The sequence below is a fragment of the Penicillium soppii genome (assembly GCF_028829465.1).
Source record: "Penicillium soppii strain IBT 18220 chromosome Unknown utg000007l, whole genome shotgun sequence".
NCBI classification, from domain to species: Eukaryota; Fungi; Ascomycota; class Eurotiomycetes; order Eurotiales; family Aspergillaceae; genus Penicillium; species Penicillium soppii.
Genome location: NW_026643237.1, coordinates 2,771,608 through 2,788,407, shown reverse-complemented (window position 1 = coordinate 2,788,407; position 16,800 = coordinate 2,771,608). Strand labels below are relative to the sequence as shown.

Sequence of the window (16,800 nt, the reverse complement as noted above, 5' to 3'; positions counted from 1 at the left end):
CAAAAATCGTTATCATGTATGTATGTTTCTCCAAATCATCGACTTCAAACTCTCAAATTATAATCGCGGCCCTAGATATTGCCTGACCGCTCACGTGCCGACGCGTCTGATATTGGTTTCGCGATTGACACGATTTGTTTCTTCAAATGTCGACGGTCATGAGAGCAGCACGCCCCCATGACGAAGAATAACTTGGCTGTTCATCTCAAATGGCTGAAAACCCAAGGGAAGCCTTTGTACCCTCAACTGGTTCAAACTAGCCCGCATGGACCGAACAATAACGTACCGCAACAACTGACTCCCCCCACCGACGAGTTCGCGGCCCTCGATGACATACTTGAAGACGTGGAAAATGAGACGGACGAAGCAATGGCAAGATTGTTATTTGCACCCCAATCGGCGAGTAAACCTCGAATGTTGAGCCGACCCGACACGCTCCCCGCCAGTACCCCGTCAATTTCAAAGAAACGCGCCGAACCGAAGCAGTCAAGCGTGATCAGAGGTAGGTGGTCGGATAATACCAGGATTATTGAGAGCACGGCTAACACAACCCGCGTGTACCAGATCCTTTCCGCGAACAACCATCATCACACAAAGTTGTCAAACCAAAGACGACCCCGCTGCGACCAGACTGGACTACTGCTGAACGTGATGATATTGAATCTATAGATTTAACAGGAGAGATAGATCGATCATTGCTATCGTCTCGGAAAATCCAGCCAGGCGAGCCGCGCGGGTCATGGCTGGAACACAACACACCATGCGAAGCCATTCAAGAAAAACGCGGCAAGAAGCGCAAAAGTGACGATTACACATCGGACCTTCTGTCGCCGTCCAAACATGCGACCAAGGTGCGAAGCATATCGAAATCGTCTCGATCTCCGGCTGCAAAAGACACAATAACGGACCACCCCACAATCTCACGACACACAACTCAGACGAACCCCCCAAGTGTGGTGAAAAGACTCGAGCACAGTTCCCCTGTGGCCCATCTAAGTCGTCGCAAACAAGTCATCGCAGACTCGGACGATGATGAGGATATATTTGATGATTGGGGAGACGATGTTGACCCCGACGATGGGATGATATTAGACGCCGAAGAAAGCTTATACCCAATACTCCCTGAGATGAGTCCAGTGGACGATGAAAAAAATTTTGAGATCAAGCCTTCGCCGTCTGAATATACGCCGAAAGCACCGTTGCCACAGGCGCAACCATCGACTCGGGTCAAGGAAAAGGCGGCTGCAAAAGATCCCTTTCCGTCGACGCCTTGGTCAAAGCCATCCAGCTCACAGGCAAAAGATCCGGCTATTTTGGAATTCTTAGCACTTGGAAATAATGCCTTTGGGCATTCGATCTCTAAATTGAAGGCTACCCTTCAGAAAAATTCTGAAATAGTTTATCAACAGGCAATGGAGGGCCAGCCAGTTCCAGAATTGATTGCTGAAAACAAGAGACTTGTTTCTCAGATTGAGGCCATCGAATCTTTGCAAAAGCAACAATCCGCACATCAAGCCTGCGTTTCTCGCAAAGAAAGACTCAAGCAAAGTCTGATACGCGCAATCTCGCAAGGTCTCGACCCAACGACTATGCCGGAAGAGCTCGCACAGAGTCGAGCCGTCGAGATAGAATTGGAGCAAGCAGAAGCGCAAATATCCCACCTTCTATCTCAAGTCAACATCCTGGAACTGGCGCACGACAGTCCTTTCGACCCTACTTCCATGGACTGTACCAAATCAACCTCTGAAGATCGTGCAGTCTCCCGAGAATCCGATATCTTTTCCTGTTCGCAGGCCACCCTCGACGAAGTGCGTCATCAACAGCGTTTGCCTTTCACGAGCCCTAAAAAGACGAAAGAAACACCCGGGCGTAACAGTGGCGAAAATAACATCTCTCGTAACATGGGCTCTCCTCCGTTTGCTTCGATGGATGTTGACGAATTTGAATGGAATATTAGTGACGACGAGGTACTAGAGGCAGCCGAAAGCTTTGGCGGTTCTCAACAATTACTGGTTCGCAATCATGAGGGTCAAAACCGCAAAGTTTTTGCAGAAACCTCTGGAAATACCTCAAAGGCCTCCGTTACAAAGAAGTCACCCGGTCACAGTGCCTTTTGGTCAAACCATCCGTGGTCTCAAGAAGTCAGGAAGGTCTTGAAAGATCGATTTCATCTTCGTGGATTCCGACCCAATCAGCTTGAAGCCATCGATGCGACGCTTGCTGGCAAAGATACGTTCATTCTTATGCCCACTGGGGGAGGAAAGTCTCTATGTTATCAATTGCCCTCCATAGTCACAAGTGGACGCACCAGCGGAGTAACAATCGTGATATCTCCATTACTTAGTTTGATGGAGGACCAGGTTTCACACTTGCGAAAACTGAACGTGAAAGCTTTCCTGATTAACGGCGAAACCGAAAAAGAGGAAAAGTCGTGGATTCTGAGTCAGCTCTCAAGTACAAGTGGAGAGGCCCTGGAAGTCCTGTATATCACCCCTGAAATGATCAACAAGAACCAAGCTTTGGTCAGAGCTCTTGAGAGGCTTCATGGAAAGAAAAAATTAGCCCGCCTCGTCATCGATGAGGCCCACTGTGTCAGTCAATGGGGGCATGATTTCCGGCCGGACTACAAAGAGCTCGGGGAAGTGCGAAACAAACTACCTGGTGTACCGGTCATGGCCTTGACAGCTACTGCGACAGAAAATGTGAAGGTGGACGTGATACACAATCTAAATATGGCTGGATGTGAAGTTTTCTTACAGAGTTTCAATCGCCCCAATCTGACGTACGAGGTGCGATCGAAGGGGAAGAATGATGAAGTTTTGGCCAGTATGGCGGAGACCATCACAAACTCCTACCCAAATCAGTGTGGAATCATTTACTGCCTCTCGCGTGCCACCTGCGAGAAAGTTGCGGATGATCTGAGAGAGAAGTACCGTCTTAAAGCACGTCATTACCATGCGAAGCTGGATACGAATACAAAATCAAAAGTCCAGAGCGCTTGGCAGGCGGGCCGAGTGCACATCATCGTTGCTACCATTGCTTTTGGGATGGGAATTGACAAACCCGATGTTCGATTTGTCATGCACCACAGCATCCCAAAGAGTCTTGAAGGCTACTATCAGGAAACCGGTCGTGCTGGCCGAGACGGCAAGCGATCTGGTTGCTATCTTTACTACGGCTACAAAGACGCGGCAACCTTGAAGCGGATGATTGACTCGGGAGATGGCAGTGGCCAGCAAAAAGCACGTCAAAAGCAGATGTTGCGAAATGTGGTTCAATTTTGCGAGAACCGCAGCGATTGCAGACGGGTGCAGGTTCTCGCCTATTTCGCCGAAAATTTCCGCCAAGAAGATTGCAACAACACCTGTGATAACTGTAAGGCTGATTTGGTATTTGAGGTTCATGACTATACTGAGCAGGCATCTTGGGCAATCAAGATTGTGCGGCAATTCCAGATCGCAAAGGAGAAAGTAACTGTGATTTATTGCACCGACATACTTCGCGGAGATTCCAAAAGGCCTAAGCACCCATCACATCGCAAAATGCCAGGTTATGGGAAGGGATCCGATCTCGATCGTGGAGCAGCCGAACGTCTGTTCTATCGACTGCTTGGTGAAGACGCCTTGGCCGAAGAGAACGTGATCAACAAAAGTGATTTCGCTAATCAGTATCTCGTTCTCGGCCGTCGCGCAGCAGAGTACGAAAGTGGCCAGCGACAAATGAAACTCCAAGTTCGCGCCTCACCGAACAGTAAGGCCAAGGCCAAAAGCAAGGCCTCCGCTGCTGTGCAGAAAGGGAAATCGGCCTCTTCAGGCTATCCCCAGTCCACCATGGTTTCATCTCCAGTCCAATCTGCTCAAGATCGCCACCTTGATCGCTTCCAGTATACCGGACCCTCGGTAGAAGCTGATGATGACAGTGACGGCTTTGAGCCAATCCGAGTCACCGGCAAATCTCATCGCTCAAACAACCATGAGATGGGCCCTCCAATTACCCGTGATCAACGGTTGGATCGACTTGATCATATGCATCGGGCAGTCGTGGAAGACTTCCAAGAGCATGCCAAAATCATGCTTCAAGATGTGAGTATTAATCATTATATTATTTGCGCCAGATTCAGAAAACTGATCATTCGCATAGCTTGTCGTCAAAAAAGGCCTTCGCTGCCAACCGTTCTCTGATCAGGCGCTACGTGAAATGGCCATATCCTTCCCTAAAAGTGAATACTTTCCCTTTCTTGGAAGTAAACACACGAACTAACAACTAAACAGACCTGACTGAGCTTTCTGCAATCCCGGACATTGATCAGGATAAAGTGAAGCGCTATGGCCGGCAAATCTTGGGACTGGTTGAAAATGCAAAGCGTCGTTACCAAGAAATGACACAAGAGGCAGAGACCAGCGGTGTTGTTCCAGATCCCAACCACCACAATGTTATCAACCTCAGCAGCAGTGACGAGTACAGTGACGACGATTTGTTTATGGACGAGGGCACGTTCAATCTGGACAACCCTATCCAAGATACGCCTAGCAATACAGCTGAAAATATTACAAGTCGCTACTTTCCTCCACCAGCTTCTCCGGGTTACGACTCGGGCGAGGACTTTGAATCCGGGGCTGCGGCTTCTGGCTCCAAAGGTCGCAAACGACAACCTGCCAAACGGGCACCACGACGGAAGTATGGCTCGACTGGCAGCTGGAAAGGAAAAGGCTCGCGATCGAAGGCGAAGTTGGATCGGCTCACCAGCCAGTCGGCTGCACCCCGAACAAATGCCAGAACCAAGACTCCCAAGTCTACGATTGGAATGATGCCTATTTGAAAATTTGTTCTTTACCCCTTTATGTTGAGATGTCATGATCATTCGGCGTTTACATATGAAGCATCCCTAGGTGTTGTTGGTTCAAAATTTCTGGGCCATTCGCAGTCCACAGCGTGGACTTAAAGCTTTGGTTCATATCTAGCAAGATAGCAAATAATTAGGATAAAGAAAGGTACCAAAAATACCATTCTCTCACTGAATCAACATACTTATTCCCCCAAGATCAATTGCCTAGCGAGCGACCAAAATCAATCAGCCGAAGTCGCCTTGCATCCCGAGGATGGAACTGGGCGACTTTGGCTCTCACGAGAAACCTTGATGATGCCGAGTCCCGCTCAAGGTCGATATAAGAAGACTCGGCCTCCAGCATAGCGTTTAGGAGAGCATGCATCTCTTTCGCCGCGGCTTGCCTCTTGTTTGCGGGCGCTCCATCCGCGCTGCGTTGCATAAACTGGTCAATCCGTTGCTGCGATCCATTGTCCGCCTCAACCGGCTCCTTTTGCTTCTTAGGTTTGCCGTGGGCCGTATAACCCGCCTTTAGCGTAGCATCCGATACCTCAGATTCATCGCCAACAGTTGGACCACCTAGATCCTCAGCAGCAAGCATGGGGGCAAGAGTGTCATCTATGAATTTATCCAAAGAGATCTTCAGGCTTGCAGACGTTCGGTCCAACTCTTTGTTTTGCTTCTTTTGCTGAGCTACATGTTCGCGCGCTATCTGTGCAGGTGTCTGCTCTTCTTTTCTTGCATTTGTACTGCGGATTCTCTGGATCCGCTCTCGGAGCCCGCGTGCAATGGACTGAGAGTCGCGCAGATTGGCGTCTTCGACTCGGAGGCGTTCTCGGTTCACAGATAGCTGTTCAGCGGTCAATTTGACCGATACCTTGTTGTCTTGAATAATTCGGCTTATTTCTTCAATGGCTAGAAGTGATGGTAGCACTGATTCTGTTGTGGGAAGCTCATCCTCGGTCTTCAGAAGTGAGTCGTATGCGTTCTTGGCCCGTCGGGTTTGAGAAATGCGAGCCCGGGGATCAGTTCCCGCTTCTGAAAGATCGGTTGAGTTGAGCTCTCGTAGCTAACAAACAAGTCAATCAAAGTACAGCTATATCAAGCGTTTTATGACGTACCTTATTTAATTCATTCTGCTGACGTTTGACTTGGTTCTGAAGTTCTTGCAAGGTTGCATCTAACCGTCGCGAGTAGGCCTGTAATGCAGTCCCACTCAGAGGTTCCTTTGCAGACTCGTGCTCTACTTCTTGGCGCTTTTCTGCAAACTTCTGAATCCTCTGCACGGTCTGATTGGAGATATCCATGCTTTTATTTTGGTGGAGGTGAGTGACTCAAAATGTAAAAGGTTCCCTTTTGAAAGTAACAAATTATATTCACCATAAGATCAATTGTAATTCGGACATGCAGTAAAATGTTTGCTTCAAGGAGAGACAATCAAAATATGGGTGTTTCGAAACACGAGGAGATACATCACAAATTCACTTTCGCGTCGACGTCATGTGACCAAGCTTCCTTCGACCTCCCATCTTCACTCAGCACCTCACTTCCTCCCCTTAATCACCACGATTCTATCTCGTCGTCTACGCCGATTCCCCTATTTTCACTTGATTCTGAAATTATTTTCAACATTTTTCTCTAGAAAGTTATCAACTCGTCGATTGCAAGTTTTGCCTATACCCTCGACCTCAGATTGGACGTTATCGGAGGCTACACTGTGGTACAGCAGGCAACGGTTTCTGGCGCTTGATATCTTCCTCGCCTCATTTCCTATTTCCCATCACATCCATTCAAGGGCCCCATCATCTTTTTCTTCGCTTCCTCCACTTCGAGTATCTCGGCAATCACCCTGAAGCTTCCCTGGTCGTGACTTCCTTCCGCATCACTTCAACCTGCACTTTCTCCCGTCTTACGTCGGCACTTCCTCAGCACATTTCCTTCACAGCCCATTCAATCCTCTCACAGCACCAGTCTTCCCCTTTCGGTCGCCAGCACCAGCACATTTCGCGGGAAATCCTGGTGTACATAGTCGATCATAAAAAAAAGAAGAAAGCAGATTTCGTTCTTGACACCTTCCGATCTTTCACTCGTAAGTGAAACCAGACAGCAGATCAGACAAATCTACAATGTCCGCTTCACCTTCCAACCTGCAATCGGCCAAGCGACCTCTCGAGGACCCGTCGTCGCCTTCCGGTCCTAACGACCAGCCCGAGGCCAAGCGCCCAGCGCTGGACAAAGTAGTCAAGAGCGACGATGCAGAGGCCGAGGCGGATGTATCCAGCAACCAAGTTCCGAATACTGAAGGCGCCAAGGATACCCAGGGAGACACTGTGGTTCCCGATGCCCCCAATGGCAAGGGTCTCCCTGCCGACACCCAACCCATCCAATCAACAGCTTCCCAGGCCGACCGAACAGCCTCTGATCAGGCCCCCCAGGACGAGTCGAGTTGGGTTCACATTCGCGCTGTGATTTCTAGCCCCGAGGCAGCAACAGTCATCGGAAAGGGAGGTGAGAACGTGTCTCAGATTCGTCATCTTTCTGGTGCAAAGTGCACTGTCAGTGATTATTCTCGGGGCGCCGTCGAGCGTATCCTAACCGTTAGCGGGCCTCAGGATGCTGCTGCCAAGGTGAGTTAGTCCATGAACAATTTTGTTCGGAATAAATGATTGCTAATTTTATCCCTCAGGCATTTGGTCTAATCATTCGTACCCTTAACACTGAACCCCTCGAGGCCCCTTCCACTGCCCAGTCCAAGACGTACCCTCTGCGTTTGCTAATTCCCCACATCCTGATTGGTTCCATCATCGGAAAGGGTGGCAGTCGCATTCGTGAAATCCAGGAGGCCTCCGGTGCTCGCCTGAATGCTTCCGATGCATGCCTTCCTCTGTCCACAGAGCGCTCCCTCGTCATCCTTGGTGTCGCAGATGCCGTTCACATTGCCACCTATTACGTTGCTTCCACCTTGGTTGAGCAGCTGTCCGAGCGTTACGGCGGTCCCGCGGCCTCGGCCTACGCTACTCGCAGCGGCGGTCCTGCAGGTGCTGTCCCTGGCGGCATGCAGGTCGTCCCCTACGTTCCCCAGCCTGCCGGCGGTCAATACGGCCATCCCGATACTTTCAAGCGTCACCACCCCCACCCCAACCGCGCCGGTGGCGGTGCGTACGGTGTTCCCTACCTTCACGGCCAACCTGCTCCTGCTCCTGTTCCCCAGACTCCCATGCACTTCGCCCCCGCACCCCAAGCTCCCTACGGTGGCGCAGGACCCCATCAACCCGCTCCCTATGTTGGCGCTCCTCAGCAGCCCACCCCTGGACGTGGTCCCCCAACTGCCCCTGCTCCTGTAGGCGGCGCCATGCCTGGCCAGCCACTGACTCAACAGATTTATATTCCCAACGACATGGTCGGTGCCATCATCGGAAAGGGTGGTGCTAAGATTAACGAAATACGTCACCTGAGTGGCAGCGTCATCAAGATCAACGAACCCCAAGAGAGCAGCAACGAACGTCTCGTCACTATCACTGGTACCGCGGAGTGTAATCAAATGGCCCTGTATATGCTCTATTCCCGACTTGGTTCGTGCCCCCCTTGGCCCCCCTCCCTGGATGGATCTTAACGGATGGAAACAGAAAGCGAGAAGCACCGGATCTAAGCCTAGTAGATCTCAAACTTACAGAACGACCTACGGTTGGTTCAAGATTCCATTGCCGGATTCTGCCCAAAAGTCCACGGTGGTTTATAAAGTCTCTTTTCCGTTTGCTTTCAATCTCTTCCTAGGAGTTTGTTTCGTTTTCCTCATACTTTCTCGTTGTATCTTATTCCAGGGCGTGTGATTGATTTTGTGCCTTCCTAATAACAATTCCCACAAATTTCCCTTGAACCAAGTAGCCCTTTCCTTTCCATTCCTGCTCTAATTCTCATCGACCATTTCATGCTCCACGCAACACAGCCAGAAATACATTCAGTCTTCTCCCCCAGCATTAATCCATGACGCCTCCATCTCCATCCTTTTGTCTTACATTCTCTCAATCCGCGCTGTGAAACTAACCGCCTAGATATGTTGAAAACTGACATGTTTCATCTCCAACCCAGGAATAGGCGCTAGCATCTTCTTCCTGAGAGGTGCCATACTCTCACTAAACTTGGTGCTCTCTTTGGCCTTCATATGCGCTTCTACGCTGTCCCAGCCAACAGTCAGGAAATGCACCACCGCGTGCCCACTGGGACTATTGGCATGGACTAGCTTAGTTGGTCGGTCAATATACCCCATCGCCCACGAACATGGCCCCGTTGACTGCGGCAACTGCTCCATCAGCGCGGCACGGAAGTTAATCAGATCCGTATCGAGCTGTCTCTGCTCCAGTGCTGAAATAGTGCTCGCAAATGGCAGCGAGCACAGCTCCGTGACTGGGTTTTTGGTGAGAGTTGAGGTTGTGGAGATAGGTGGGGTGAGCGTGACGTAGATTGATGTTGGTGCTTGTGGATTATCAGGTGCGAGGAAGCGATCAAGGAGCGACTTGTCCGTTGCAGTGCGGGGGTCGGACCAATCTGTTCCGTTTATTAGCTTTCTGTCGGGGTACGTAGGCTGTAGCGGTATGGTGCAAGGCAAGGTAAAAGAAGGAAGTAGTACTAAAGTACTCACCTACAACCCAAACTATGGTGTCCGTATCTTCAACCACACGCCCCCAAGCGGAACCTTGATGGCCGTTTTGCTGTTTAGTCAAACAGAATACGTTCAGTAGAGCCTCGCCTTCCTCACTGGACGGATCTTCGGGTTTAACGGACGACTTAACACGGAAGAATATGAACTGAGACACGCTTTGAGACATGACTGGTTTGATCTAGATATGCCTCCAGTTACAAGCGATGGTGTAGTTTGTTGTCCTCAAAATATCTTACTTCATAACTTCATAATTCATCGCCTCCAGGGCTTGAAGAGGTGTGATGTCACTAACATGATATCAACAACCCTAGCCCAATTGGGAAGTATAGCCCTATGTGCCTTCCTCTGCTACAGTCTTCGTTTATATAATTTAGTTTTCTCTGCATATGACTTCAAATATCACTTCGCATATCAGGTCTACTTAGCTTTCTCAATTCAATATATTACTTACAACATCTCTTCATGGATGAGGAGAATAGCAAAGTTCATCTTCTATATTGAGGAAGCAAACATTCTTGTTCACCTCTTCTTTCCTGAAGTATCCAAACGAACCATGTATGGTGTGTCTATGGGATCATTCATGCGCTATGTTCAATATTTTTCGAATTCCTGATTCACGCACACTTTCTCTCATGGTCCCAGGTGCTGGATGTGTTAATCTCCATCCAACTTTCTGCCCGGTGGACTGCGGTCCAAGTTCACTCTCGGCTATTTTGCAACGCATGTTGTCTTCATCTCGCCTGATATGTCTTTTAAATGGACCTGATCTTGGGCGAGGTTCAACTTCACTACTATCATATCTCACGACCAAGCCTCATTCCTCGCAACAGAACGTTGCCTGCTATGTTAACGAGAAGCATTTTCGGCTTATGAATTTGAATGCCGTCAACCTGAAGAGGACTCGATCGGCGATAAACTGTCACAGACTCTTCATGTGTTATGGGTCCTTGGTCGTTGAATCTTTGGTAGGTCAATATTCCAACTTTAGAGGGGGTTATCAATATAATAATTTATGTTTTGCAGCTTTTTGAGAGTCTTGAGCAGACCATATATCTATTATAAACAACAAAACTTGCGATTTTCTGGTGTTTGATTCCCCAAGTTCACCACTTTGAGAGTGTTGAACGGTGCAATTGACGAGGATGGAGACATCAGTGGCCAAATGGGCTCGGATTCTTGGAGATATAAAGGCCTTTCAGTTGGTCATACGGAATTGATGTTCAAAGAGCGAAGAATGCTCCAAGTATGGAACAAGACCGGCTTTGAAACCTTTGAAACCCTGCTGATCCAAGACTACACAAAGGCAGTGTAGAAACTAAGGCTCTTTGTTTCCACTCAAGGTTTAATATAGTGATTATATGATAAATACATCGGTGCCCTCGAGTCTTTCCACCCGGCTCCAGAAAATAATTCGAATCGGTCAATATTCCCTATCAATATTCCCTACTCAACAAGATGAAAGATAATACTCGGCCTGGTATATTCATGATGGGCCAACGGCACCTACCAGAGCCCGTCGACAGCGACCCAGCTTGCTGGGTCACTGTGCGTTTCGATGAACGTATGGTAGAAACTCATTGGGACGAAGATCTTGTGGAATTTGCTCTTTTGGAACTTCAACATGGACGTGGTCATATTGGTCACAAATCACATCATCGTCTGGGTTGCATGTGTATCTCACTCCCGATTACCGGGGTTTCACCGCATGACATACCTGAGATAATCAAAAACGCTAAAAGTATTGCAGAGGGATGGCTCCTACGAGTTCGCGACAAAAGGGTGCGTCTTGACCGGGATCGTATTTTTTTCAAGCCCGGTGTCGCGCCGAATATTGGGATTCCGTTCTAAAATCTATTATGTTACGTTCGAAAACCTAGTATTTATGTATAAAATGTAATCCATAGGGTCTAAACGACCTAGATAACCAATGCAGTACACGGACAAACGCAAGGGTAATAGAGATGAACATTCAATCGAGCGTGCTACAAATCGAGGATAAAGTGCCGAAACTATGTATGTATCTATAGGACATGAGTCAAAAAGTTAAGACTTGGGGATGAGTTACATGAGATATTGCAGATAGGGCTTGCATTTGATAGCTAACTTCATCGCACTGAAAAATTTCGCTACATATGTGCATGCCATAAAACTCCTCGGCCAAATTAGGACCGCCCTCCAGATACCAATAAGCGCCAAGATAAATCTCCCAGATTTCGGGTCTGAACGAAATACGAATAAAGCAAAGATCAAAGGTAGAAACTACCATTCATCAACCGCACGCACCTTCGTCTGCTTGTCTTCAAATGCCTTCTTCAAGTTGGCGTTCAAGTGCTGACGACGGGACTTCCTCCTCTTGTAGACAATTGCGTCCTCCTGCGCATCAAACTCGCCTGCACCTTCCACGCTGCGGAGACGACTCCGTCTTACAGAGCCATTGACACTAGCTCGGAAGTTAAGACCGCGAGAGGCGGACTCAGGGGTATGATAGGCACTGCCGTCAATCGAGCCACGCGACCCAGGGGTTGTGGGCAATCGACCAGCAGCATTCTTGCGGGGAGTAGTGAAGGGCGAACCTTCACGGCTGGAGGAACCGGCGGAGGCAACGTTCACGCCAAGCCTGCGCATTTGGGACTCGAGAACATCGATGTCTGTGCTCTTGCCTTCGACCATGCTCATCATTGTGCCGATGGTCTTGGTGACGGCCTCAACAGTTGGTCGGTTCCGGGCTGCACCCTTCACCTGTGAAACATCGGCGAGTTTTGCGCGTAGGAGTGAGACCGCCTGCTCGAGATCGGCCGTTTGGGCCTGCATGTGTGTGTAGGTCGTGCGAAGATCGTGTTGGAGTGCACCTTGTTCAGCTGAGAGTGGCGCCTCAAGAATGGAAACGGTGTCAGTGTGCGCGTCGAGAATCTTGCGGATGCTGACAAACTGGGCCAATAGCGTAACGATATCCTTTGTGAGAAGGTCCCGGCAGGCATCCAGCTTTTGATCCACTCCTTGCACGCGTTGGTCGTTGAGTGATTTTTCAATTGACTTGATCATGTCTTGAAATTTCTCGATGTCCTTCAAGACCATCTTGGTATCAAGTATATCAGCGGGTTGGTCACTTTTGAGGACCATTACCCATTCATCAACATTAGACTTTTTCTTGGGCTGCTGGTGCAAAAGGAACCCAGCCAGAGAGCGAGCATTGATACCCAAAGTGTCAACCATCGAGTTAATGTCACGGTAGAGTCGTTCAACCTGACCCGCGATCCCTGGCTTCGCGGTCTCACTCATGTAGTTTTGGTGAGGCAAGAATGGATCCAGTGTATCAACTGGCTCAACGGGCTGAGCCAGTTCTTCACGGAGTCTGTCATCCTCGTCGTCATCCGACAAGGATAGGACATCATCTTCGTGTTTCTGAGCCGCGGCATGAGCGCGCTCATGTACCTCCTGCTCCTTAAGATCGCTAGCCTTTCGCAAAAGACCATCACGCTCAGCAAGATGAGTAAGAGATTCTTTGCGAGAATGCACGGCGCTTGCGGACCCCTTACGGTGGGGAGGCTTTAAAGGAAAGACTGTGGTCTTTTTTCCACCGTGACGAACCGGACTGGGTGACCGGTAGGGTTCGCGATTGCTTTGAGCGATGGGACCAGGAGGCGGAAGAAGCGGCTGCTTAGGCATATCAAAGAGCTGTCGTGGGAGACGAGCTTTATCCTCAGCGGGCTTAGGAGGGGCGGTGAAAAATCCACCTGTGGAGCTTTTGTCGGAAACCGCACCGAATGATGTCTCTGTTGATGGCTTCGGCTTAGCGGTCTTCGCTTCATCATGAGTAATCTCTTCTCCGCTGTCGTTGAAATCTGACTCGTCCGCGGCATCAGAAACAGAGTCTACATCGGAGCCACCGAAATCGTCAGAGCCATCGGGAATCGGAACTGCCTCTTCGGAATACTTGGCTTTCGGCTCTGAAGTGAAGTCTGGGGGCAGTGGTGCATCCTCAGGGACAACCGGGGCCTCGAGTTTCTTAGGCTTTGCTAAAAAGTCTGGGGGAAGAGGAGCATCGGCTGCTTGCGGCGCAGTCTTCTTTTGGGAAATGAAGTCGGGCGGCAGAGGAGCATCATTTGTCTTGGGCGCAGACTTCTTCTGCGAAAGGAAATCCGGAGGAAGCGGAGCATCATTCTCAGGTTTAAGTGAAGACTTCTTTGGTTTGGTGAAATCTGGAGGAAGCGGGGCATCTTCAACAGAGCTCTTTGAAACGTTGGAAGAAGCAGATGTATCACCGGCGGCATAACTAGCCCGGCTAGTAGAGTCAGGGGGCAGGGGGGTATTAGCATCAATGCTAGCGCCAAATAACTCCTTCTTTGGAGTCTCTGTCTTGTCAGATGGGGCTGACAATGGGCTAGTCAGTCGGTTTTGGTCAGTATTGTTGCCAAACATCGAAAACGTTGACTTGTTCTGAGTTGAGGTTTTAGCCTTTGAAGAAAACGTGTTCGAGCCGAACATTGACGTGGGGGTCTGTGAATCAGGCTTCTTCGCTCCACCAAAGATTGAAAAGGTACTCTTATCCACGGGCTCTATGTCTTCAGTATCATCCATGGATTCACTTGGGGAAGGGCTCCCCTTTGGCGAAGACATCATGTTGTCAAAGGAGTTGCCAAATGAAAATGGTCCAGACGAAGGCTTGTCTGGTTTCGGACCATCGTTGGCAGCCGAACCATCCCCCTTGAAGCTGGATTTGAGCTGGAAGCCGCCAGACGAAGGACCGAAGGGGTTCTTCGGTTCGTTGGAAGCGGGGGTGGGAATGACGTATCAGCTTGAAGCTTTGATCCAAATGGTGAGCTGGAGCTCTGGCCAAAAGCACTGCCACTTGTGGGAGGCTTGACAAAGGGTGACTGGCTCGGCTGCTTAGCACCAAATGGCGAATCACTCGCCGGTTTTGCAGCAGCCGGTGCCTCGCCTGTCGGTTTCGCGCTAAATGGGGAGCCTGTAGGCTTTGCAGATGCAAGACTACCGAAGCCACCTCCATCCGAGAAGGAGCTAAAGCCACCACCAGTTGCCCCGAAAGGATTTGCCGGAGCACTAGTCTGTCCAAATGCAGATGCGGAGGCTCCGAACCCAGACTTTCCAAACTGCGCTCCCGGGGTACTTGGAGCCCCAAATGCAGGGGCTGCTCCTGGCTGAGATGGTGTCCCGAATGCGGGACCTGGGACGGATGGTTTTCCGAAGGCGGGAGAAGAGCTTCCACCAAGCTGGGACGGACTACCAAACCCTGGAGCACTTTGTTTTCCGAAGGCAGTCGCGCCCATGGTTGAAGCACCCATCGACGGGCTTCCAAAAGCGGCTGCTGGCTTTCCAAAAGCTGGCTGTCCGAACGGTGAGGCTCCGAATGATGGCTGACCAAATGAGGGTTTTGGTGTGGAAGCGGTTGCCATAGCTGGGGCAAGGGCTGGAGTGGGAGCTGGAGCTTGTTGAGGTTGGGGTACCTGACCAGACGAAATTAACCCAGAATAAGGCGTATTCTGGCGAATAGAATCGGCGTAAATAAACCACCAAGATGAAAGTATACCCTCATTATTCAAGAGGAGAATACCAGGAAGAGGTGTTGAGCTCTCCATTATTTCTGAACCAGGAAGCGGCGCAATGACATTCTTTGTGGCCGACAGATTGAGTGCCAGACCAATGACTGATGTCTCATCACCAGACTCCTTCAATGGGATGCTTGCTCGTTTGGTGTCATCGTTTACTTCTGTGGTCATAAACTGCCCAACATGATGCTTTGTTCTTTCATCATTGGCCAAGGGCTGATCGGATCGCGTAATGAGTCCAACATCAGTCGATGCAGTTGACGAGACAATCAAGACGTCTTTCAGATGCGGTTTATAATCTCTGATCCTTGTGATAAATTGGAACGCTGGGGCACGCTTTAGCATGAAGCCCATGGTGGAACAAATTTCGGGCAATTTTTGGATAAGGAAAGGTTGCTGCTTGCGCCGCGTGATGATATAGTACGAAGAAGCTGGGTTCATCCCCATATCGTCTTCCATAGCATTGGGGGTGTATGTCATGAAAAAGACATCATTCTCAAGCCATGAAACGGCCGAGACTATATGTTGGTTAAAAAACGGCGTATAAAACCTAGTAAGCGGTAATGAAACTTACCATGACAATCCCCTTCCAAGTCCGAAGGTCTGGGAACTTCGGCCTTCTTCGCTCCATCCGGGGACATCTGGTATCCAGTACCGTCGGCCAATCCTGCTACAAGCTGCTTTCCTTTGTTGCTCCATGAGACAGAGCTCACGCCATCCTTGAGGACCGGACCGTTAGGTCCAGGAAGCAAGTTCCCAGCTTTGAGATCAGCAATCAGAAGATCGCCGTTCACAGTGACTAGCGCAACAAGCGTCGACGTGGGATCAGGATTAGGCGCAAGAGCACGTAGTGACACGCCGTTTGTTGGGATCGAAATTGCTGGTTGTGCATTTCCTTGCGCAAGGGTTTTTGTATCAAAGACGGAGAGAGAAGCTCCATTCTCTGTGGCGAGAATCAATCCGTCGTCGCCCGGAGTAAATGCCACATGAGTGGGACGAGAGGGCAGAGGTATTGTGGCGATAGGTTGAAAAGCCTTCGTCTTTTCCTTATCTGCTCCGGCCGGCGCTTCGATTGAATTTCTAACGACTTCAGTTGTGCTGATAACTAGCGCATCAGGTCCAGCGCCAACAATGAGACCTTTGGTATGCGCGACAGCCAGTAGGGACGAGGTGGGAGCAGGAAGCGCGTCGTCGGGCCAAGCAGTAGGAAGGAAGCGGATATTGGCATCGCCGGAGACACCCTTGAAGCCGATTTCCTAGGAATTTGTTAGTAAAGGTGACCTCGACAAGTGAGGTCTCTGTTGCGGTGGGCATACATCCGTAAAAACATCGGGAAGCTCTGGACCAAGCTCCGCAGAAGTGGCTGCCCCGGCGGGGTTCGAAGCATTAAAGCTGAAAGCCATTCTGAGCTTATCCGAATTGATGGTTCCAGAAAGTGAACGTTTGCTTTCGCTTAGTGTTGAGCTTGTTCTGAAAGCATTGGGTGAAGGCGAGGTGGGAGTTGAAAGCGAGTGTCGATGGAGTGAATGAGGACTCCGGGAGAATAGGTTGAGGGTATGCGCGAAAATCTTGAGGTCGCGCTGCTTCCCAGGTATGAGATGATAAGCAAAGGTTGAAAAGAGACGCAACGATAATTGCCGATGCGCAAAGGTTAGAGAGAATACACAGAAGTCTAAAGAGCATTAAAGACTTGAAAATAATGTCCGGCAAAAACACCTTGTTTGTGCCTTATGATTCAGGCCCCATTA

At 49.7% G+C, this 16,800-nt stretch overlaps 6 protein-coding genes across 6 annotated transcripts; 3 read left to right on the top strand and 3 right to left on the bottom strand.

The window, feature by feature from the left end:
- Window positions 1–177: 177 nt before the first annotated feature.
- N7529_010320 (uncharacterized protein) lies at window positions 178–4,819 on the top strand (the record flags this gene model as incomplete). Its single annotated transcript, XM_057245847.1, has 4 exons — window positions 178–502; window positions 565–4,082; window positions 4,141–4,219; window positions 4,272–4,819. 4 exons carry the CDS (start codon window positions 178–180, stop codon window positions 4,817–4,819), a joined length of 4,470 nt encoding a protein of 1,489 aa, XP_057094110.1.
- A 223-nt stretch (window positions 4,820–5,042) lies between these two features.
- On the bottom strand, window positions 5,043–6,132 carry N7529_010319 (uncharacterized protein; the record flags this gene model as incomplete). Its single annotated transcript, XM_057245846.1, has 2 exons — window positions 5,043–5,894; window positions 5,947–6,132. 2 exons carry the CDS (start codon window positions 6,130–6,132, stop codon window positions 5,043–5,045), a joined length of 1,038 nt encoding a protein of 345 aa, XP_057094109.1.
- An 819-nt stretch (window positions 6,133–6,951) lies between these two features.
- On the top strand, window positions 6,952–8,474 carry N7529_010318 (telomere maintenance protein PBP2; the record flags this gene model as incomplete). Its single annotated transcript, XM_057245845.1, has 3 exons — window positions 6,952–7,452; window positions 7,512–8,397; window positions 8,452–8,474. 3 exons carry the CDS (start codon window positions 6,952–6,954, stop codon window positions 8,472–8,474), a joined length of 1,410 nt encoding a protein of 469 aa, XP_057094108.1.
- A 399-nt stretch (window positions 8,475–8,873) lies between these two features.
- Window positions 8,874–9,651, bottom strand: N7529_010317 (uncharacterized protein; the record flags this gene model as incomplete). The annotated part of the gene is made up of 2 exons (XM_057245844.1): window positions 8,874–9,370; window positions 9,465–9,651. 2 exons carry the CDS (start codon window positions 9,649–9,651, stop codon window positions 8,874–8,876), a joined length of 684 nt encoding a protein of 227 aa, XP_057094107.1.
- Window positions 9,652–10,973: 1,322 nt separating this feature from the next.
- N7529_010316 (uncharacterized protein) lies at window positions 10,974–11,333 on the top strand (the record flags this gene model as incomplete). Its single annotated transcript, XM_057245843.1, has 1 exon — window positions 10,974–11,333. One exon carries the CDS (start codon window positions 10,974–10,976, stop codon window positions 11,331–11,333), a length of 360 nt encoding a protein of 119 aa, XP_057094106.1.
- A 411-nt stretch (window positions 11,334–11,744) lies between these two features.
- N7529_010315 (FG-nucleoporin NUP159) lies at window positions 11,745–16,455 on the bottom strand (the record flags this gene model as incomplete). Its single annotated transcript, XM_057245842.1, has 4 exons — window positions 11,745–14,196; window positions 14,274–15,570; window positions 15,627–16,308; window positions 16,369–16,455. 4 exons carry the CDS (start codon window positions 16,453–16,455, stop codon window positions 11,745–11,747), a joined length of 4,518 nt encoding a protein of 1,505 aa, XP_057094105.1.
- Between the last annotated feature and the right edge of the window lie 345 nt (window positions 16,456–16,800).